Source organism: Stegostoma tigrinum, chromosome 44, assembly GCF_030684315.1.
Source record: "Stegostoma tigrinum isolate sSteTig4 chromosome 44, sSteTig4.hap1, whole genome shotgun sequence".
Classification (NCBI taxonomy): Eukaryota; Metazoa; Chordata; class Chondrichthyes; order Orectolobiformes; family Stegostomatidae; genus Stegostoma; species Stegostoma tigrinum.
In genome coordinates, this window is record NC_081397.1 from 12,123,206 (window position 1) to 12,145,501 (window position 22,296).

At 44.6% G+C, this 22,296-nt stretch overlaps 2 protein-coding genes and 1 long non-coding RNA gene across 14 annotated transcripts in view; 2 read left to right on the forward strand and 1 right to left on the reverse strand.

The window, feature by feature from the left end:
- Positions 1-22,296, forward strand: part of LOC132207190 (histone H3-like) — a 913,943-nt gene that overhangs the window by 156,871 nt on the left and 734,776 nt on the right. The gene's annotated exons all lie outside the window — the stretch shown is intronic.
- LOC132207166 (Fc receptor-like protein 3) overlaps positions 1-22,296 on the reverse strand; it is an 86,456-nt gene that overhangs the window by 28,009 nt on the left and 36,151 nt on the right. For 10 of the 12 annotated variants that reach the window (XR_009443345.1, XR_009443346.1, XR_009443347.1 and 7 more), the window contains 2 exons: positions 4,746-4,881; positions 8-37 (listed from right to left, as the gene is read on the reverse strand). Coding sequence is in view for 9 of the 12 variants with exons in the window: in XM_059642356.1 (XP_059498339.1) it covers positions 8-37; positions 4,746-4,776 (61 nt within the window). In the remaining 3 variants the exon portion in view is untranslated. Of the gene's footprint in view, positions 1-7; positions 38-2,993; positions 3,096-4,745; positions 4,882-11,399; positions 11,492-22,296 lie in introns of those variants that run through there. The other 2 variants (XM_059642351.1, XM_059642349.1) reach the window with 2 other exon arrangements.
- Positions 1-22,296, forward strand: part of LOC132207279 (uncharacterized) — a 61,428-nt gene that overhangs the window by 22,161 nt on the left and 16,971 nt on the right. The gene's annotated exons all lie outside the window — the stretch shown is intronic.

Consider the following 22,296-nt stretch of genomic DNA (forward strand, 5'->3'; position numbering starts at 1 on the left):
AACATACCTTCTCGTATTTGTAGAATCATTGCTTGCCCTGAAAACACACAATCAGATACAATTGATAAGTTTTGTGGGCTTTACATTGACATAGAGAAAACTATTCAGTGGTTGCACCTTCAAAAACTGCTCTCCGTAAAAGTCATGCTTTAAAATACATCTATGTGATGTGTCCTATGTCCTGAAATGTTTATTAACAAAGTCCGGAGATGTCTTTCCCATCATCCAAAAGAAATGGGCTTAGAAGGTAGACTCAGGACTGAACTGGAGAGATTTTTTTATTAGGAAGGGGAATCGAGGGTAAGAGGGAAAAGTGGAGTTGGGAATGTTCGGATCAGCCACAATCTCCTGGAATGGTGGAGCAGACTCAATGAGTTAAATAGCCTACTACTGATCAAGTGCCTTAACTTAATTTGTTCAGCGGTGATGTATATGAGGCTTACTTGTTGAGGTCATGTGCATGTGACGGTGTGAGCAAAAGTGCATGTGCATGTGCACCTGAGAAAAATTGTATGTGTGTGCATGAAAAAATGTGTGTCCATGAGTATCTGCCAGACAGCGAGAGAGAGAGAGAGAGAGAGAGAGAGAGAGAGAGAGAGAGAGAGAGAGAGAGAGAGAGAGAGCGCGCGTGTGTGGTGTGCGGTGTGTGGTGTGTGTGTGAGAGAGAGAGAGAGAGAGAGAGAGAGAGAGAGAGAGAGAGAGAGAGAGAGAAAGAAAGAAAGAGAGAGTGTGTGTGTCAGAAAGAGCGGGGGGAGGGGAGTCTGTTTGAAAGAGAGGATACTGCATTTGTAAGCCTGTATATGACAGCAAGAGGAGTCTGTGTATGTGCATGTGTGTCAGAGAGAGAGAGAGAGTGACAGTGAGAGAGAAGTGTCTGTATATATGAGAGAGGAGTCTGTGTGTGTATGTGTGAGAGACAGTGAGCAAGACGAGTCTGTGCGTGAGAGTGGAACCTGTGTGTGTGAGACAGAGATGTCTCTGTGTGTGAAAGAGCATGGGCATGCACATATGCGTGTGCGCGTGCAGGGCTGAGAGAGAGGCTGTGTACACATGTGAAAGAGTGTGGGCGTATGCATGTGTGGGGCAGGATATGGACAGAGAGATGAAAGGGATACAGATTAAAGAAAGCAGAGAGTGAGGGAGAAAGGGACAGACAGACTTAACTGAAGATGGGTAAAGAAAGATAGAGAAGGAGGGAGAGTGGAGTGACATGGAGAGAGAGAGAGAGATGGAGGGAAAGAGAGGGGGAGGAGGGGGACAGAGGGAAGGAGAGGAAGATGGAGAGTAAGAGGGAGATTGAATAGAGAGATGAGAGAGCGAGACATAATGATGAGATGGGTGGAGAGTCTGAGAAGGGGAGAGAGTATGAGAAAGTGGGACAAAGGGATGTTCGATAGAGAGAACTGGAGAGAAAAGGACAGAATGAGGGAGATAGAGTGAAAGGAAGGGAAAGCAAGAGAGCATGACAAAGAGTGACACTGAGGGAAAGACAGGGAGGGAGAGAAGGAAAAAGATGGGAGAAACAGAGACAGCAATAGGATGTTTAGAGACAGAAAGAGACAGTGAGAAAAAGTGTGAGGCATAGGGAGAGACAGACGGAAGAAAGAAAGATGAAGAGAGACTGAGTGTGGGAGCAAGAAAGAGAGAGGGAGAGAGAGTTGGAAAACAGAGAGAAAATGGGAGGTAAGACAGATATTGGGAGATAGAGAAGGGAGATGGGTCAGAGAGAGAAAAGAGAGAGCAAGGTACATGGGCAGATTCAGAGAGAGACAGGGAGAGAGTTTTTCCAGGGACCTGGATTTAATTCATGTCATGGGCAGAGAGTAAATGTTGAATTCTATAAAAATCTGGAATAAAAAGTGAAGGCAATTAATGCTGAGCCCAACCAGTGATGCCCACTTCCTGAGAATGATTTTTTAAAAAAGACACAATGAGTATAAATGAGATTGAGTTCAAAACATCTATTTGGCCCCTCAAGCCAGCTATATCGTTCAAGAGAATCATTCCCACTTTGTCTTCCTTCCAAATCTAGATAATTATCTCTCTCCTTGGATCCATTTATGACCAATGTTCCATATCCTTCTGTGGCATAGAATTTCACGGTTGACTCACCTTGGGGTCTGAAAGTATTTCTCCTCGTTTCAGTCCCACCCCGTCTCTCGTAGACATTTTTAACGAGGGGGAAACATGCTCTCTACATCTAGTATGAACAGAATTTTCAATCTGATCCCCTCTTCTTCCAAACTCTCACAAATATAAATCCCAGTTGAATCAATCTCTCTTTATTGGACAGTCCTGCCATCCCTGGCATCAGCTGAGTGAACCTCCACTTCACTCCCTCTCTGGAAAGGGTAACCTTTCTGAGGTAAGGAGAACAAAACTGCACATAATACTCCAGGTGTTGTCTCAGGTAGACCCTGTATAACTGCAGCAATACATCCCTACTTCCAAACTTCAATCCTCTTGCAATGAACACCCATGTCCCATTTGCCTTCCTAATTACTGGTCACACCTGAATGTCTACTTTTATTGGCATCTGGATCCCTTTATATATTCACACTTCCCAATATATCACCATATCAATCATATTCACTTTCTGTTTCTCCACACCTGTGGTGTGTAACTTCACATTTAATCATGTTGTACTACATCTGCCGTGCGTTTGCCCCACTCAATGTGTCTAACTCACCTCCTTTGTGCCCTCCCCACAATCCTGCCCAATTTTGTGTCATGACCAAACTTGGAATTTGGTTCCCTCATCCACGTCATTAATATATATTGAGAGTGGTTGGGGCCCAAGTGCTGCTCCCTGCTGTATTCCACTCTTCATTATTTACCTCTCAGACAAACAGCCATTTACTCCCTCTCTGTTTCCTGTCTGTCAAGTAATTCTCAACCCACATCAATATACTACCCTCAATCCCTTGTGCTTTCACTTTGCACAAGAACCTTCAATCAAAAGTCTTCTGAAAAACCAAAGATACCACACTTACTGATTCTCGCTTATCTATCCTCTGACACTCAGAAAATGCCAGTGGATTTATTCAGAATCATTTGCCTTTCATAAGTCCTGATGCAGAGGTGCCGGTGTTGGACTGGGGAAGACAAAGTCAGAAATCAAACATCAAGTTATAGTCCAGAGATAATGGGAACTGCAGATGCTGGAGATTCCAAGATAATAAAATGTGAGGCTGGATGAACACAGCAGGCCAAGCAGCATCTCAGGAGCACAAAAGCTGACGTTTCGGGCCTAGACCCTTCATCAGAGAGGGGGATGGGGGGAGGGAACTGGAATAAATAGGGAGAGCCCTCCCCCTCTCTCCCTATTTATTCCAGTTCCCTCCCCCCATCCCCCTCTCTGATGAAGGGTCTAGGCCCGAAACGTCAGCTTTTGTGCTCCTGAGATGCTGCTTGGCCTGCTGTGTTCATCCAGCCTCACATTTTATTATCAAGTTATAGTCCAACAGGTTTATTTGAAAACACAAGCTTTTGCAGTTTCACTTCTTCTTCAGGTGTTAGTGAGAGGGGTGGTATCAGATACAAAATTTATAAGTAAAAGGACAAAGGGTCACAGTGCTGATGAGGATGCATTAAACAAACCCAAGATGCTGTTAAATCTTTAATCAGTTAGAAGGTTTTAATTAATTAATATGTACATCTCAATCCACGAATTTCTTTCAAGTCAACTGCCTGAGAGAACTAAAGGCTTTATCATTGGATAGAAGAGGTGACATTTTAAGTCAGACAATGTAGGTTAGGTGTGAGGTCTTGTTTAAAATTCATTTCCTTTTTAGAAACACATCAGATTCACGTGACTGAATATATCATAGTGACTGGTCCCTGTGAGATTCCTCAGCATCTCTTTATCCCTTTCACCCTCACTGGGCATAAACCCCTGAACGCATAGCCTGGGCTGGAAGGCTCGGCGTGGGACTCTGGCAGCGGTATGCTGTAGCAGCGGAGAAGGAAAAGTTGGAAAATCAAAAGAACCATGCATACTGTAAATCAAGAACAAAAACAAAGTTGCTGGAAAAGCTCAGCAGGTCTGGCAGCATTTGTGAAGGAGAAAACAGAGTTAACAGAGTTTTGGGTCTGGTGACCCTTCCTCAACTGGAAAAATTGGAACTCTTTAAATTAATTTTATTTTATTCTGTGAATGACACTTATGTATGAGCAACAGCACACACTTTTCACTGCATTTTATATTGTATGCACGCAACAACAAAGGGTATTCAATTTTCAAAGGATGTTTAATATTCACTGTCTCCAAGAGGTCAGAATTGTTTGCAATCAATGAGAAACCTGGAAAAGAAAAGCAAAGGGTCTTTCCACAGACATCATTCTCTCAGACTCTGTCTCTTTAGCACACTCTCTTTCACACACCCATTCTCTCTCATAGTCTCTCCGCCACACTCTTTCACATGTGTTCATGAAAGAGAGTGGGTGCATGAGAAAAAGTGTAAGAGACTGTGACAGAGAGACAGAGTGAGGGAGACTGTGTGAGAAAAAGAATATGCATACAAGGGAGAATTTGAGAGTAAGACAGTACATGAGGGAGAGAGAGTGTGCATTTGTTAAACAATATGGGAAATGCCAGCACACATATGGAATGCTGTCTGCCCACAGTTTGGATGGGAGTGTGTCTGTTCACGTTCTGTTGTGCACTGAGCTGAGGGTAGGAGGCGAGTGACAGATTTATCTCTTGTGGCCCCTTGGAAATAGTGATTAAAGTTGGAGGTACGTACCGAGCAGCAGGAGAGTGGTGATGATTTCCATCGCAGTGTCCTTGAGGTGTTTGGGGTGTGTATTCAGTCAATGACTCAGTCTGCTGTTTCCTGCTTCTCTGATCCTGCTAATGGCAGGGGAGCACAGCCAGAGAGCCTGAAAGAGGTCAAGGTGGGACACAGATGTCAGTCACCAGTACATTTCTCTCCCCCATAACCCATTGATACCCCACCCCACCATTCCCCTTCCTGAATAAAATTCTCAGCCCACAATACACTCAATGACCCAACCCTCTGCAGTAAAGAATTCCATAGATCAATTCCCTTCAGACAGATGAAATTCCTCTTCTTCTCCATCTTCAATGGGTGACCTCCCTTATTCTGAGATGTTGCCTCTCTAGTCCCTGACAAGGGGGAACAACCATTCTCTTCATTTCCCCTGTCAAATAACTTTAAGAATCTGCCAGAAGAATGACTCCATTCTTCTAAACTCCAACGAGAACGGGCCTGACCGAATCAACCTCTCCATCATCAGACAGTACCCCCATCCCCGGGATCAGCTGAGTGAATCTTCTCTGGACCTGCCTGCCAGTGCAATGACGACATCTCCAATCTTTCTCACCTCCCTCAGACTGAACAGCCCCTCTGAATCCAATCCGTACATTGCCATATTCTTTCTCTCCCTGTCCCTCTGTACAAATTCTCTCTCTCTTCTCTGAAAACACAGAAAGGGATGCCTGCGAGTCAGGAGTGCGACAGTACTGTGGTTTTAAAAGCCTTGTGTTCCCGGCTGTTTTCTTGCAGGGAGGTGTTGCCAATTCAGTACCAAAATGTTTCATTCAGATAAGTAATTGTTAAATGGCTTTTGAGTTTTCCCTGAGTGTTTTGTTTAAACATATGATAAAAGAATTGAGAGTGGGCAGGACCAGGTTCACACAAATCTAGGAAATTTTTTGGTTTTGCATTTGGTTAGTTGAAGATTTCTGCTGGCTGGCTGGCTGCTGAGGTAAAAGCTTGAGTTCACTGTTGTTAAACTGAAGTCTTAGACAGCAAGGCTGCCTCTTAAAAATCAAAACAGGAAAATTGTTTCTTTCTTCTCAATTAAACAGAACCAGCACATAAGAAAATCATAAGTGTGTTACTATAACTGAAGTGCATTTTAGCCAAAGCGTGTGTGTATGGGATGCTGCCGATATCAGAACAGTTGATTACTCTATTGAAATATTAACCACAAAAGTTATGCTAAATCTTCTTTGTGATGAGAGATAATGGGAACTGCAGATGCTGGAGAATCCAAGATAACAAAGTGTGGAGCTGGATGAACACAGCAGGGCAAGCAGCATCTTAGGGCCACAAAACGTACGTTTCGGGCCTAGACCCTTCATTAGAAAAGGGGGATGGGGAAAGGATTCTGAAATAAATAGGGAGAGGGGGGAGGCGGACTGAAGATGGATAGAGGAGAAGATAGGTGGAGGGGAGAGTATGGGTGGGGAGGTAGGGAGGGGATAGGCGAGTCCGGGGAGGACTTCTTTGTGTTGCATTTTAACATTGCTATCAGAATAAGATGAGTTTTGATTCAAGCTTACCAGTGCACCAGGGAAAAAGGGCTTTAGCTATTCATTTTATCTGTGCCCCTCATGATTTTATAAACCTCTAACATCACTCTACAGCTTTGGACACTCCAGGGCAAGTATCCCCAGCCTCTCCTTGTAACTCAGATCCCCCAGTCCAGGTAACAGCCTTGTAAATTTTCTCTGCACTTGTTCCAGTTTCATAACATCCTTCCTAGAGCAGGGCAGCTAGAATTATATACAGTGCTCCAAATGTGGCATCACCAATGTTCTGTACAACCATAATACAATGTCCAAACTCCTGTAGTGAATGCTCAGGCTGATGAGGGCAAGCGTATCTGGAACACAACGCCTAACACTTGCCTTTAAAAGAAAGTATTTAAAATTAGAAACTGGCTATCTCTGTAATATACTTTGGGGGATGTGGTCTGGTCCGTAACAGAAGATAGCTCACAGCTCTGTGAATCATTGAATAGAATGGGGAAGTGGATTTTCTCAGGAAGTAATGATGGTTGAGGTCGGTGGTGGCCAGGTGGTGAGGGGGAACGGAGCAATTCTGGTAGGCAAACAAGTTTTAACTGAAGTTTTGGAAGGTAGGAACAATAGAATTTCCCTTCCTGAATCAGGACGTTCATTTTGATTTAAACAGCAGTAAAGTTGGACATGGAGAGATTGGAGAATAGGTTCTGTTGGGGGTCCATATCGCCCATTCTCTCTCTCCTTCTCCCCTGTCAAGATGTGAGGACACCAATATCAAACTCTCCCAGAAGTCAACAGGAAGTTAAAAAGTGCTCTGATTCCTTACCCCCCACCAAGGAGAGGACTGTCAACTCTGATACCAGGACATCCTGTTTTGTGAACCGGCCCACGAGGCCAAATCATGCGAGGCCCAGATGTGTCATGGTGACAGGAGAAGGTCATTCAGTCCTTTGCACCCATTCTAGGCCCCAGGGCACACTTATCTAATGCCCAACTGCCAGATCCCTGCACGGCCTATTCCTATCTGACTCTCCGCCTGACATACTTTTCTCAAATTGAAACAGCCTTTGCCACTCATTTCCAGGCAGTGCACTCCAGACCCCAACACATCACTTGATGGAAAGATTTCTCCCTCACTTCACCCCAACTTGCTCCATTTGTAGCTCACTTTAAATCTAGCCCCACCCACCACATTCTTGTTTGTTTTACGAGTGGAATCAGCTACGAGTCCCCCAGACATCCACTGTTTAGCTCCAGTTGTTAGGGTGAAAGGGGATCAAAGCCACTCTACCTCGTCTAGATTGAGAGTCTGGCACACCCCTTTCTCCTGAAACAATGGCCTCTTGTTAAAGATTGGCTCACACAGGAAAACATCCTTTCTCCATCCCCTTTGTCAATCTTCCCTTTAGTGTTTTATATCCCTCAGTTAGAGCTCCTCTCATTCTTCTAAACTCCAGGGAGTATAGGCCTAAACTCTCTTCGTAAGACAAACTCCTCATCTCTGTGATCAATCAAGCCAGCCTCCTCTGAACTGCCTCCAACTACATCCCTCTTCAAATTAGGAGATTGAAATTTGCTAGTCCATTCATTCTTATTATAAAGGTGTAATTTATATGTGCAAAATGCTGCTTTACAAACTTGGCAATCCCAAATTGAATGATCAGTGATTAAACAGCAGGACACTAGGGAGCTCAGAAGAACACAGAGATAGAACATAGAACATAGAACACAGAACAAAGAAAAGTACAGCACAGTACAGGCCCTTCGGCCCACGATATTGTGCCGTGGATTAATCCTCATCCAAAAATAAAATAACTAACCTACATTCCTTTCAATCTTAGGGAACTTGTCCATAAATCCCTCAAGGTGACAGAACAGGTTAATGGGGTGGTTAAGGAGGCATATGGGACACTTGCCTTTATAGCCAAGATATAGATCATAAGAGCGAGGTGATATTGGAGCTGAACTGGACTTTGATGAAGCCACAGCTGTGTGCAGTTCCGGTCCTGTACTATAAGAAGGACGTGCTAGCACTGGAGGGAGTGCAGAGTAGATTCCCCAGGATGTTGTCTGGGATGGAGCATTTCAGTGATCATGCTCACTTTATCTTCCAATGGGTGTAACTCAGTCTTATCAACTTTATAGTCCAAGTAGGTTAGTTGTGGTGCCTGGCACACACATTTCTCTGTGTTAAAGCATACAACCACCTTAGAGAAATGCTAGAACATTTTGTCCACACATTCAATAAATGCTCTGAGATAATGGGAACTGCAGATGCTGGAGAATCCAAGATAACAAAGTGTGAAGCTGGATGAAGCTGACGTTTCCGGCCTCTCTGATGAAGGGTCTAGGCCCGAAACGTCAGCTTTTGTGCTCCTGAGATGTTGCTTGGCCTGCTGTGTAAGGTGGCTCCTTTGACAGTCCCTAGGCTTCCCTGAAAAACATCCAGGTACTTAATTAGGACTTCACTCAGGCAATCATTTGCTAATCGAAAAATGTACAGACAATGAAGTTGAATCTTTCTCAACCAATTTTGCCACATCAAACTTGGACCCATGATTTTTATTACAATCAGTGGTAACTGAACCAATTGTTGCTCATAGAGGCCCAAACCGAATTGGTGCCCTTAAGCTACTGAGTTACCTCCGTATAGGGTCTCAGCCTGACTGAGGTCTTATGCAACCTTAAGGCTTGGAGTCCAAAGTGAATTTTGGTAAAGGCTAATTCCGCCATCACTGATACAGCCACACCAGTATTGACCACCACGAGAACCGTGTAACCATTTAACCAGGCATTTATTTGGATTGAGAGAGATAATGGAAACTGCCGATGCGGGAGAATCTGAGATAACAAGTTGTAAAGCTGGGTGAAGACAGCAGGCCAAGCAGCATCAGAGGAGCAGGAAGGTTGACGTTTTGAGTCTGGACATAATTTTCTGAAGTCTGATTTTCTGAAGACGGGCCCAGACCCGAAACATCAGCTTTCCTGCTCCTCTGATGCTGCTTGGGCTGCTATGTTCATCCAGCTCTACTGATTGTTATCTCATTTAGTTGGATTGGTTCTGATTTAGATATTACTAAGCAATTTACTTTCTCCAAACTGGTTAAAGGTGGATTTTGCAGGGTGTGCACATTCCTGGACACCGCCCTAGGAGTTCTGTCACACCATTCATGCTTAATGGGACTCTTCTGCTGTCTCGAGAGAACATTCTGGCAGTAAATGCAATAGTCTGCCAGCCCAGATCCTCCAGAAAATTCCGCTATTTAGCTGAGGCTTGGCTTTCCTGTGGGTTTACCGAGGCTCCTTCCAATTAAGGTATGTCCTGAGTGAGGCTATGCAATTGCCTTAACTCAAGTGATATTCCTCAAGCTGAGTGGGCCTGACAAAGATGTTTATGTCCACTGGCATACACTGTCACTTGTAAGCTCTACTTTCCAGATTTTCTAACAACAAAGCTAAAGGTAATGCTTGTTTGAAGTCTAGCTGGGCTTCAGCTTGTCTGATATCCTGCTTAATGTTTGAATAAGCTCATAGGAAAGCTAATGGAATGTTAGACTTAGTCTTGTTTCAAATGTATTGGACTTTGGTTATTTCATGCCTGCAGTACTGCGTGCAGTTAAGGTCCCTCTAGCTCAGGAACGATGCAATTTACATGTAGACAGGACGACAAAGATTCATCGGGCTTGTTCCTGGGATAGTGGCAACATTCTATGAAAAGAGAGTGGAAAAACTGGACAAATGGGCTGGCATTATCCAGGGATTCAATGAAGGAGCAATGCTATTGTTGAAAATACTGTCACATAATACTTAAAAGAGAGGGACATGGTAGATCAGAGATAATGGTAACTGCAGATGCTGGAGAATCTGAGATAACAAAGTGTGAAGCTGGATGAACACAGCAGGCCAAGCAGCATCTTAGGAGCACAAAAACGTACGTTTCGGGCCTAGACCCTTCATCAGGAAAGTGGGATGGGGAGAGGGTTCTGAAATAAATAGGGAGAGAGGGGGAGGTGGATCGAAGATGGATAAAGGAGAAAATAGGTGGACATGGTAGATAGTGGTTTCGTGTTTATTGCTTGGGGGAAGACTAGAACCAGGCAAGATTTTAAAATAATTGGGACTTAGGTCCAAGATGAGGATTTATTTTATTTTGCTCAGTGGATTATAATCCTTTAGAATTTTATACCTGCAGGGAGCTGCGGTCGCTCAATTTATTGATATTCAATGGGACGGCAGGTCCAAGGGGCTGAAAGGGCCACTCCAGTTCTCAAGTTGGTCTGTTGCGAAATGAACATTTCCTGTTTCTTTACTCTCTCAGAAATATACTCAAGTACCTCCCTTCCCTAATTATGAAATTCTGCTTAGAAATGTACAATATCTCAATTGCCGGATCAAAACTTTGTTCTCTGAATTAATGCAATGAATGAAAATACAGTGTGAGAGATTAGACCCCAGCTGTGCTTTGTGTCAGGGAGGGACTGAAGATCAGCGACAGCTCAGTCAAGCCTCATCAAAGCAACTATGTCCAGTAAAGACATCTGACAAACAGGTGCATATAAATGACAGCTTCCACACTGGCCCAGGCAAGCAGTATTAGCAACTTTTTCATTTCTTCTAAACTGTTGAGTACTTTGGATACTAAAGCAATAACATTAAGAACTGAGGGTGATGTAAATCAGAAACAAAACCAGAAATTGCAGGAAAAGCTCAGCAGATCTGGCAACATCTGTGAAGAGAAATCAGAGTTAACATTTTGGATCCTGTGATCCTTCCTGAAAACTGATAGTAGTGAGGAAAATCTCAATTTTTTATGCAGAAGATAGGGTGGGAGTAAGGAGTACAGTTGGGGACAGAACGCAAAGAGAGAGAAGAATAGTTGGACAGACAAAGGACTGGATAACGATCTGGCAAGGAGGGGGATTAGCTGATAACAGAGACTGTTAGTGGAACTGGAGCTTAACTCTTACGTTTAAAAAAATGCACTAATTATTTAAGAACTGAATACAGCAACTCTACTGAAATACCAATCAAGTAATAGACTGAAATGCTGCACCATCTGACAATGCTACCAGTGAATCTGTGTCAGAATTCAGACACACAATAAACCATTTGAAGAGTTACTTACTGTTTTGATGGAACAGGAGAATCCAGCTTATATTTACACATAACATCCCATGTCAAGAAACTATCCTGAAGGTAACAGCCTCTCCAAGTGCCTCGCTCTGCAGAGAGGATGTGAACCACACTGACAAACTCTGAAAGAATCTTCTTTATTTTGGCACTTCCCTTTTCTGATTTTTTTTTTAAAAAATCTTGTAAAGGACTTACGTTGCAGCCAGTGGATTTTTTTTCCCCCCACAAGATGCAAGAAAGCAGTGTTGCAATTGCCTGGTTCAATGGAAATAAGAGAACACATGCGCTGAAATAAAACCGTATTGGTACATCAGATGGGTGGTAAGAGTGCATCTTGGAATTAGCATTTCAGTCCGCAGTGTGCTCCAGTGGAACATCACCTAAAGGAGACAGCTCCAAATATGCAGTACTACTTCAGAGCAAACCCTTGACCTGAATGGTGGCGCTGGCTCGAAGGGCCGAATGGCCTACTCCTGCACCTATTGTTTATTGTCTATTGACCGTGCAGCATTCCCTCAGTATTGTACGTCAATACTGGCACTCCCTCACTAATCACCCTCTAACAGCGCGATGCATCCTCAGCACTGATGCTCCAACAGTGCAGTGCACCCTCGGTCTGACCCTCCGACACTGCAGCACATCCTCGGCAATGAACCTTCAACACTGCGGCATATCTTCCGCACTGACACCGCAATAGCGCAGAGCTCCCTTGAATAATGTTTGAAAATGTTTAGTTCCTGGTGAACAGCAGTGTTTGCTGCCATTCATAATTGCCTTTTCTGAGGGCAGTTCAGTGTCATCTACATGAGTGTGGAACTGGAGTCACACAGAGCATTATCCTGTATAATCTACCTCTCGGTGGGCTTGAGCAAGCAAAGGGGCCGCATTATTCCTGCTCTTGATTACAGGGCTCAGAAGTCACTGCCATTCAGAAAAAAAAAGTGAAGGATGAGGGAACGTTAGTAAGGAAGCTTGATCGGATGAGGACAACTGATTGCTGATTGTGTAGAGGACATGAATGAACAAGATGACGTTTCTCACTGACTGTTGAGTGATTCTCGGTCACAGTCCAGTTCAAATCACAATTCTCAAATTAGCTTCAATTCCAACAGATGTGCTGCTCCTTTCAAAGTGATGTCCCTGAAAACAGTGCTTTCCTCAGTTGAGCCACGGTCATTTAAAAATAATGGTTTCATCAGCCAGTTCCTGAGGAAATGAAACTTCCACCCACTTCTGGAGAAACTCATCTGACAGCAGTATTGGAGTTATTAATTATATCAACATGAAATGAATGACCACACACATAGCTACATTGGAACATCACCTGAAAGATGATATCTCCAACAGTACACCATTCCTTCAGCAATGACCGTCCGGCAGTGCAGTGCTCCTTTGGCACCAACTGTCCCACAGTGCATCTCTCTTTTTTCATGCTAGAGAATCTCAACCCGAGCTTTGAAGCGAAAGCTAAACTTGGTCATAATTCTTTAACATCTGCCTTTGACAAAACCCTAGGGAGGAGGAGCAAGACAGAGACAGAAAGAAAAAAAATTAAAAATGAGCAGGAGCCAAACCAAGGTGTAGAGCTGGACGCACACAACAGGCCAAGCAGCATCTTAAGAGCAGGAAAGCTGACATTTCGGGCCAAGACCCTTCTTCAGAAATGGGGGAGGGGAAAGGGGTTCTGAAATAAATAGGGAGACAGGGGAGGCAGATAGAAGATGGATAGAGGAGCAGATAGGTGGAGAGGAGACAGACAGGTCAAAGAGACTGCGATGGAGCCAGTACAGGTGAATGTGGTTGGGGAGTTAGGAAGGAGATAGGTCAGTCCAGGGAGGACGGACAGGTCAAAGGAGCGGAATGAGTTTAGGAGGTAGGAGTTGGGGGTGCGGCTTGAGGTGGGAGGAGGGGATAGGTGGGAGGAAGGACAAATTAGGGAGGCAAGGACAAGCTGGGCTGGTTTTGGTGTGCAGTATGGAGAGGGGAGATTTTGAAGCTTGTGAAATCCACATTGATACCATTTGGCTGCAGGGTTTCCAAGTGGAATACGAGTTGCTGTTCCTGCAACCTTCGGGTGACATCGTTGTGGCACTGCAGGAGGCCCAGGATGGACATGTCGTCTGAGGAATGGGAGGAGTTGAAATGGATCGTCACTGGGAGGTGCAGTTGTTTAGTGTGAACCAAGCGTAGGTGTTCTGCAAAGCAATCCCCAAGCCTCCGCCTGGTTTCCCCGATGTAGAGGAGGCCACAATGGGAACAGCAAATGCAGTATACCACGTTAGCAGATGTGCAGGTGAACATCTGCTTGATGCGGAAAGTCTTCTTGGGGCCTGTAGTGGCGATGAGGGGGGAGGTGTAAGGACAGGTGTAGCACTTCCTGCGGTTGCAGGGAAAAGTGTGGGGTGTGTTGGGGCTGGAAGGGAGTGTGGACCAGACAAGAGAGGCATGGACAGAGTGGTGCCTCTGGAAAGCAGATAAGGGTGGGGAGGGAAAAAAGTCTTCAGTGGTGGGGTCGGACTGCAGATGGCAGAAGTGTCAGAGGATGATGCATTGGATCCGGAAGTTGGTGGGATGGTACGTGAGGACGAGGCGGATTCTGTTTTGGTTGTTATTGCGGGGAGGGAGTGTGAGTGATGTGTTGTGGGAAATGCGGGAGACATGGTCGAGGGCATTCTCGACCACTGAGGTGGGGAAGTTGTGGCCCTTGAAAATCGAGGACATGTGAGATGTACGGGGGTGGAAAGTTCCATTGCTGCATGGCCTTGTGTGTTCATCCAGCTCTACACCTTGTTATCTCAGATTCTCCAGCATCTGCAGTTCCTACTATCTCACGAGCCAAACCAAGTTTGACCGAGTGAGTCAGAGACCGGGATGGGTTTTAGGTTCAATAGAGAGACATGCAAATTGAGAAGGGGAGAGAGACGGAGACAGCAAGTAAGAGACAGTTCTGGGGATACAGATTACAGAAGAGGGAAAGACAAAAAGAGAGGGAGAGAGAAAGTAGAGAGACAGAAAACAGTGGGGTCGAGGAGGAATTAGAGAGAGGTAGAGGAAGCAAATTGGAGATGGAGAGGGAAACGGAAAGAGACAGACAGGCCAAGCTGAAAAAGGAGAGACAGTGAAAGAGAGACAGAAAGGCAGAGAGTGACAGTCGAGAGTGGAGGCAGGGAAAGACAGGCAGGGAGACTGAGATAAAGTGAGACAGAGAAAGAGACAAGAGTGACAGTGAGATAGAGATTCTTCTAAACTGTTCACTGTTTTGTGTGATTTAACTCTATAAAAAATGGATTTGAATCCTAGTTGTTGTACTTTGAGGAAGTATTTGGTATAAAAAGTCTCTGTCTTTTGTTTAGGTGAGGAACAGAAGATGGGGAGATTGCCCCTGGTATGATGGCCTTTGGTTTGCTGACAGGTCGAAAGAAATTCTTATCCAATGCGACAGAAGTCATTTAGCCCAGCTCACCCTGGCTGGCTCTTTGACAGATTTCCCCACTATGTTTTACTCTTTCCTCGTACCCCCATCCTGTCACTGACATGCAATCTTTACCCCTTACCAGTAATTCCTCTGATTCTTCCCTTTTGAAAGTTCCTATTGAATCTGCTCCCACCACTCTTCAGATAGAGCATCTCAGGTCCGTAGCCTTACTGCAAGCTGCCTGCCAAGGCTGCACCATCACCTACAGCAAAAATCCCAGTTATGGAATGTCCACCTTTGGATGTATGGATATAATTGGAGTCTGAGAGCAGAATGATTGCTTCTTGGAGATTAACAACCTCTCACCTGAAGACAGTGATGCCTATTACTTTGTGCGGATGTGGAGGAATTTGAAGATCAAACCTTCAAAAAAAAGTCCATCTGTAGTTTCTGGGTAAGTACCATTCCAACTGACCATCCCTCAGTGCAAGGGCGGGGGGTGGTATCGGTCATGCCTCTCACTCTGAAGGTTGTCAGTTCAGGCCTCACTGCAGAAAATGTTATGTGAATTTTAAATTGTGATCACAGTGTCACAGCATCATTACTGAGGGCGTGCCACACTGCTGGAGGATCAGGACAGAGGGGCAGATACTTTAAGATGAGCAGAGTCCCTTCACTAATGCACTGTATCAGGGCTAAGTGGCATCAAAATACCGCACTGCAGAAATTCACCAAGGCTTCTTTTATACAGCTCCTTCGAAAGCCACAGCTATATCCATCCAGAAGAACAAGGATAGCAATTACATAGGAACATACTCACTCCAGATGCTCCCTACTTAGCCCCAAACCCCCACCCCACCACCACCACCAATAACCACTAACCACCATAACTTGGAAATATATTGCTAATCCTTCAGTGTCACTGGGCCAAAAATCTTGAACTCCTTGCAGCTGAGGGAATGATGCATATTAAATGATTTCGGATATAAATGGGAGCTGGGAGTAAGGGCAAGGGGTTTGTATTAGCATGTGTGGTACGCTAAAATATATGGGAAATGAAGAGGAGAATGGAATGAATCTGGGTGAAATATGAAAGGCTGCGAGGAATGAAGAGGATAATAAAGGGTGGTGGGAGTGAGGGACTGGGATTAGATGATGGATATTAAGTGTATGGGAAGTGAGGGGGCAGAGTGGGTTGTGACTAAGTGGGATATTACTTGATATGGAGATTAACAGAACAGGGTGGCATTAGACCTTGCAAGCCCCAGGGCAGGGCTAAGTAGAATCCTGTGCGTTCTCATAGTTCAAGTTCTGCAATCCTGGTTCTCCATCATTTGGACTAACCTGTTCACCTTGTCCGCCCTTAGAAACAGCCACACTCACTGATGTTCCTGACATCTACTTTGAAGGGAGAAGGAGAGTGTTTGCTCTGAGACAACACTGACTCCCACATTGACAGGAGGATAAGTGGGAGCAGAATCATCACATTTCATAATCCTCTATGGATTGACAGCCACAAATCTGTCGATCAATAGATAGCTACGAATACGGATGAGATAGCTATGAATGAAGATAAGTCAGGACCTTGCGGAAGGTACTAAATCGGCAGAAGGCAACTTACATCGCTATTAGGCTGGAGCTAGGGAGTGTCTATTGGGAGCAGTTATTACCGGGCATGTTCCAGCAAGGAGGAAGGTCAAAGATGGCAAGGTGGCAAGGTATGGAACTCTTAGATACCAAAAGGAATTGTGAAGTTAGTCAGAAATGAAAAGGAGGCATATGTACGGTTTAGAAAGCTAAAATTGAACAGGTCCATGAGGGATATAAAAGAAGTAGGAAAGAACTCAAGCAGGAAATTAGGAGGGCAAGGAGGGGGCCATGAAATATCCTTGGTGAGTAAGGTTAAGGAGAATCCTAAAACATTTTCTCTATTCATTAAAAGCAAGAGGATAACTAGGGAGACAGTAGGGCCACTCAAGGATAAAGGAGGGAACATGTGCTTGGAGGCAGAAGATATGGGTGAGATCCTAAATGAGTTCTTTGCATCATTACTCACCAAGGAGAAGGATGTGGAGGACGGTAAGATTAGTGTGGGGCATGCTAATATGCTAGGGTATTTTGAGGTCAAGAAAGAAGTGGTGTAGGTCCCTTGAAGAGCATTAAGGTGATTAAATCCCCAGGGCCCGATGGGATCTACGCCAAGTTGTTGAGAAAGGCAAGACAGGAGATTGTTGGGCTCTTGTCCAAGATCTTCATGTCCTCTGGTCAATGGAGAAGTCCCTCAGGACTGGTGAGTGGCTAATGTTGTTCCTCTTTTCAAGAAAGGAAATAGGTATAATCCAGAAAATTATAGGCCGCTGAGACTAACATTATTGGTAGAAAGCTATTGGAGATGATTATTTGGGGCAGGATTTACACACATTTGGAAAAGCATGGCTTAATTAGGGTCAGTCAGCATGGCTTTGTGCAGGGCATGTCATGTCTTATTGATCAGCATTTTTTTGAGGAGGTGACCAAGGGTGATTGATATCGGTAGAGTATTTATGTGGATTTTAGTGAGGTTTTCAACAAAACCTCTCATGGTAGGCTCTTCGTAATATGCTTGAGATCCATGCTGGCTTGTCCATTTGGATCCAGAATTGGCTTACCCATAGAAGGCAGAGGGTAGTGGTGGAGGGGTGTTTTTTTCTGGCTGGAGATCCGTGACTAGGAATGTTCCACAGGGATCTGTATGGGACCTCTGCTGATTCTGATTTAGATGAATGACTTGTAAGAAAATGTGGATGGATGGGTTAGTAAGTTAACAGACGTCACAAAGATCAGTGGAAATGTGGATAGTATAGAGGTTACAAATGATAAGAATGGGATATAAATCAGTTGCAGATATGGGCAAGTGCAATGTGTTGCACTTTGGGAGATCAAATATGCAGGGTAAGTGTACAGTTAATGGCAGGCCTCTTAATAGCATTAATGTATAGAGGAATTTTGAGATCCCAGTCCACAGCTCCCTGAACATAGCCATACTAACAGATACAGTGGTAAAGAAGGCATGTGGCATGCTTTCTGTTTTTGGTTGAGGCACTGAGTACAAGAGTCAGGAAGTGACATTGCAGCTTTATAAAACTTTGGTTAGGCTACATTTAGAGTATTGTGTTCAAATCTGGTCACGACACGACAGAAAGGACAGGAAGGCTTTGGAGCAGGTGCAGAAGAAGTTCATCAGAATGCTGCCTGGATTAGAGGGTATGAACTGTAATGAGAGGCTGGATAACTCAGGTTGTTTTGTCTGGAGCAGTGGAGGCTGAGGGAAGACCTGATAGAAATTTCTAAAATTATAAGTGACATCAATGGAATTGACAGTTCAATCTTTTTCCCAGGGTTGAAATATCTAATACTAGAGGCATGCATTTAAGATAAAAGAGGGCAAGTTCAAAGGAGATATGAGGAGCAAGTTTTTTTAAAGAGAGTTGTAGGTGTCTGCAATGTGCTGTCATACGTGGTGGTGAAGGCAGACACAATCAGGGTTTTTAAAGGGGCTTTTAGAGAAGCACATGAAGATTCAAGGAATGGAGGAATACGGACCATGGGGATGCAGAAGGGATTAATCTAATTCAGCATCATGGTTCGGCAGAATGTTGTGGGCCAAAGGGCCTGTTACTGTGCTGTCCTTTGTCCAAAGATCTATCGAAGCAAGTACATTCAATAAAGATATCTGACACATTGCTGTTTCTCTAAATGACAGCTTTAATGCATTTTTATTGAACTCCTGATCTAGAAAAGCAGCACTAACAACTTGGAGTCTAACTGAAGAAATGGCCCATGTGAAGACAGACAGATTGATAAATAGATTCATAGATAGAGAGAAGAACATTTGTGTCAGTAATTTGGAGGCAGCAGGCACAGGACTTTCATTTTGAAAATCAGAAAGCCACTGACTTGTTGCAACCACAAACTGTCCCCAATCTAATGATTGAGTAGTTCCTCTGTTTGACTTCAACCACAATTGGGAAGTAAAACCAAACTGTTGTTAGATTGCACTGTGCTGTTTGTTCATAGAATCCCCACAGTGTGGAAACAGATCCTTCGGCCGAACAAGTCCACACCAAGCCTCAGAGCATCCCACCAAGAATTGTCACCCTACAACTCACCTCAGCTACACATCCCTGAACACAACGTGCAATTTTACATTGGCCAATCCACCTAGTCTGCACATCTTTGGGCTGAAGGAAGAAACTGGGGCACCCGGAGGAAACCGACACAAACGCAGGGAGAATGTGCAAACTCCACACAGACAGTCGCCCGTTATTTCTTTCCCTGTTTCCCAATTTGCTGTCCTAGTGTGTAAAAGGGATACTTCCACTTCTTTGAGTAGGGAAGTGAGGTGCTCTGGCAGTGGGGGAGTGGTGTATCTGAAGCGAGCCACATAATCTTGCAGTTAAGTCAGGCCTTTCTGTGACGTGATTTGTGGAGGGTTGAGGAATTGAAGTAATGCATTCCTGAGCCACTTGAAACTCTGCCTGCTAACCAGACATTGCATAGTGAAACTCTTTCCATTTACCTCTTCCCCACTCACTATCCAAGATTGCAGATACACTTTTCGGATAAAACAGCGATCTACTGCACTTCACGTAAATTTTATTCACTGCTCACAATTGAGTCTTATCCACGTTGGGAAAGTGGAATACAAACTGGGAGACTGCTTTAAGGAATGCCTACATTCTCTCCCTAAAAATGATCCTGAGCTTCTATTCACGAGGCCATTCAACACCCCACCGTCTTTCACCCGAGCCAACATCTCTATCTTGGGCTCCTGCTGCAGTTCTCCAGCGAAGCTCAGAGCAAGCTGGAAGAAGAGCATCTCATCTCCCCTGCAGCTGTCAAAGGTCTACATCAAGTTCAATCATTTAGAAGCTGATACATCTGCTTCCGAGATAATAAAATGTGAGGCTGGATGAACACAGCAGGCCCAGCAGCATCTCAGGAGCACAAAAGCTTTTGTGCTCCTGAGATGCTGCTGGGCCTGCTGTGTTCATCCAGCCTCACATTTTATTATCTTGGATTCTCCAGCATCTACAGTTCCCATTATCACATCTGCTTCCGTATGGCCAGGCGGGCTGGAAGCCCGAGCAGTATCGGGGCAGCCAGTAAGCTGGAGGCCTGAACTGCGTGGGGACAGCCGGTGGGCTGGAGGCTCAAGTGATGTGAGGATGGCCGAGGGCTGGTGGTTCGAGTGATGTGGGGATGGCCGTGGGCTGGGTGGGCGCTGCTGGAGACTCGAGCGATGCACAGGCGGGAGGCTGGCAGGCAGGCTGGAGCGGAACAGTTGTTGGACTGGGGACCAGTACGGGCAGTCAGCGGCTTGCGAGCCCAGGCAGATATGTGGAAGACCTCTGCACTGATCTACTGAAAAACTGAAATGCTTACCTTAACTTTATTCTCATTTTTCTATTACTCTGAGCAACTGTAAGTAATGTAACTTTTTACCCTTTTTCTTTTTCCCTTTATTTCCCTATTTTAAACCCAACAGCTGTACCTAAGTACTTTGTACCTAAGATGTGGGGTGATACTGTAAGCTTTTCACTGTACTCCCGTACTTCCATACTTGAGTACACGTGACAATAAACGGATATTCTAATTCCTATGTTTTTTTAAAAAGTATTGTAGGATACACAGATGGCGTGTACGCTAAATGGTATTATTTTAAAAAGGTTGCCAGAGATTAGATTCAAGTTTGTTTCCATATACACAAACACCAGCAAGTACATGAATGCAATTAGTCCATTGCTAATTCAGAACTTCAGACACAGCTTGTCACAAAGTGGCATTTGTGTGTGTACAACAATCAAAAATTCATGTGTACTGCGCAGGGCCTGGATTTTTATCACACAATGTGTCTTTCACAACTGAACAAAATGGGTCAGACTAATTTGGTAGTTAATAATCCCATAAGAAGTGGAAACTGGAGGCCGCCATTTGGTCCCTTAAGCCTGCTCCTTAATTCAGTAAGATCTTGGCTGATCATCAAGATCAATACCCTCGTCCTGCCACTCGCCTCCACCACCCCCTCCCCCAACACTTGGTGCCTTTAGCCATAAGAGATATATCTACCTCCTTCTTGAAACTACATAATGTTTTAGCCTCAGTTACATTTTTGGTAGTGAATCCTACAGAGTCACTACTCTCTGGACAAAGACATTTCTCTTTATCTAACTCCTAAATGGTTTATCCCTTTTCCTTAAACCATGACCCCTGTTTCTGGACATCCTGCCATTCCAAGGAGTCAGCCTCCAGTCCAAGAAGCCTTCAGTGTGCACTCCCTCAATAAGACAGGCTGCACACAATATTCAGTGATAATGGGAACTGCAGATGCTGGAGAATCCAAGACAACAAAGTGTGAAGCTGTATGAACACAGCAGGCCAAGCAGCATCTCAGGAGCACAAAAGCTGACGTTTCGGGCCTAGACCCTTCATCAGAGAGGGGGATGGGGAGAGGGTTCTCTGATGAAGGGTCTAGGCACGAAACGTCAGCTTTTGTGCTCCCGAGATGCTGCTTGACCTGCTGTGTTCATCCAGCTTCACACTTTGTTGTCTTGCATACAATATTCATGTGTGGCCTCATCAATGCATTGTACAATAGTAGCCAGACATCCCTACTGCCAAATTCTAATCCTCTTGCTATTAAGGTCACTGTGCTGATCCTTGACTGCCTGTTGCATCTGGTCCTGGTCAGGACTTACGCAGTTAATGGTAGAGCACTGAGGACTGTTAGTAAACAAAGAGACCCAGGGTTTCAGATCCATAGTTCCTTGAAACTGGAATTGCAAGTTGACAGGCATTTGACATGTTTACCTTCATTGGTCAGTGAATTGAGTATAGGAGTTCAGACATCATGTTGTAGCCATATAGGAGATTGATGAGGCCACTTTTAGGATACCCTGTACAATTCTGGTCTCTTTGCAATAGGAAGGATGGTGTTAAACTTGAAAGTGTTCAGAAAAGATTTACATGGAAGTTGCCAGGGTCGGAGGGTTTGAGCTGTAGGGAGAGGCTGAATAGGCTCGAGCTTTTCTTCTCTGGAGCATCAGAGGCTGAGAAGTGATCTTATAAAGATTTATACTAACATCAGGGACATGGATAGATTGAATAGCCAAGTTCTTTTCCCTAGTGTAGGGAAGTCCAAAACAAGAGGGAATAGGTTTAAGGTCAAGAGAGGAACGATTCAAAATGGACCTGAGGGGCTACTTTTTCACCCAGGGTTGCGTGTGTATGGAATTAACTGCCAGACGAAATGATGAAGGCAGTTACAATTACTGCAATTAAAAGACACCTAGGTGGGTACAAGAAAAGGAGAGGTTGAAAGGGATACAGGCCAAATGCTGGCAAATAGGTCTTGATCAGTTTAGGATATCTGGTCAACATGGGCAAGTTGGACCAAAAGGTCTGTTTCCATGCTGTACAACTCTATCTGCATACT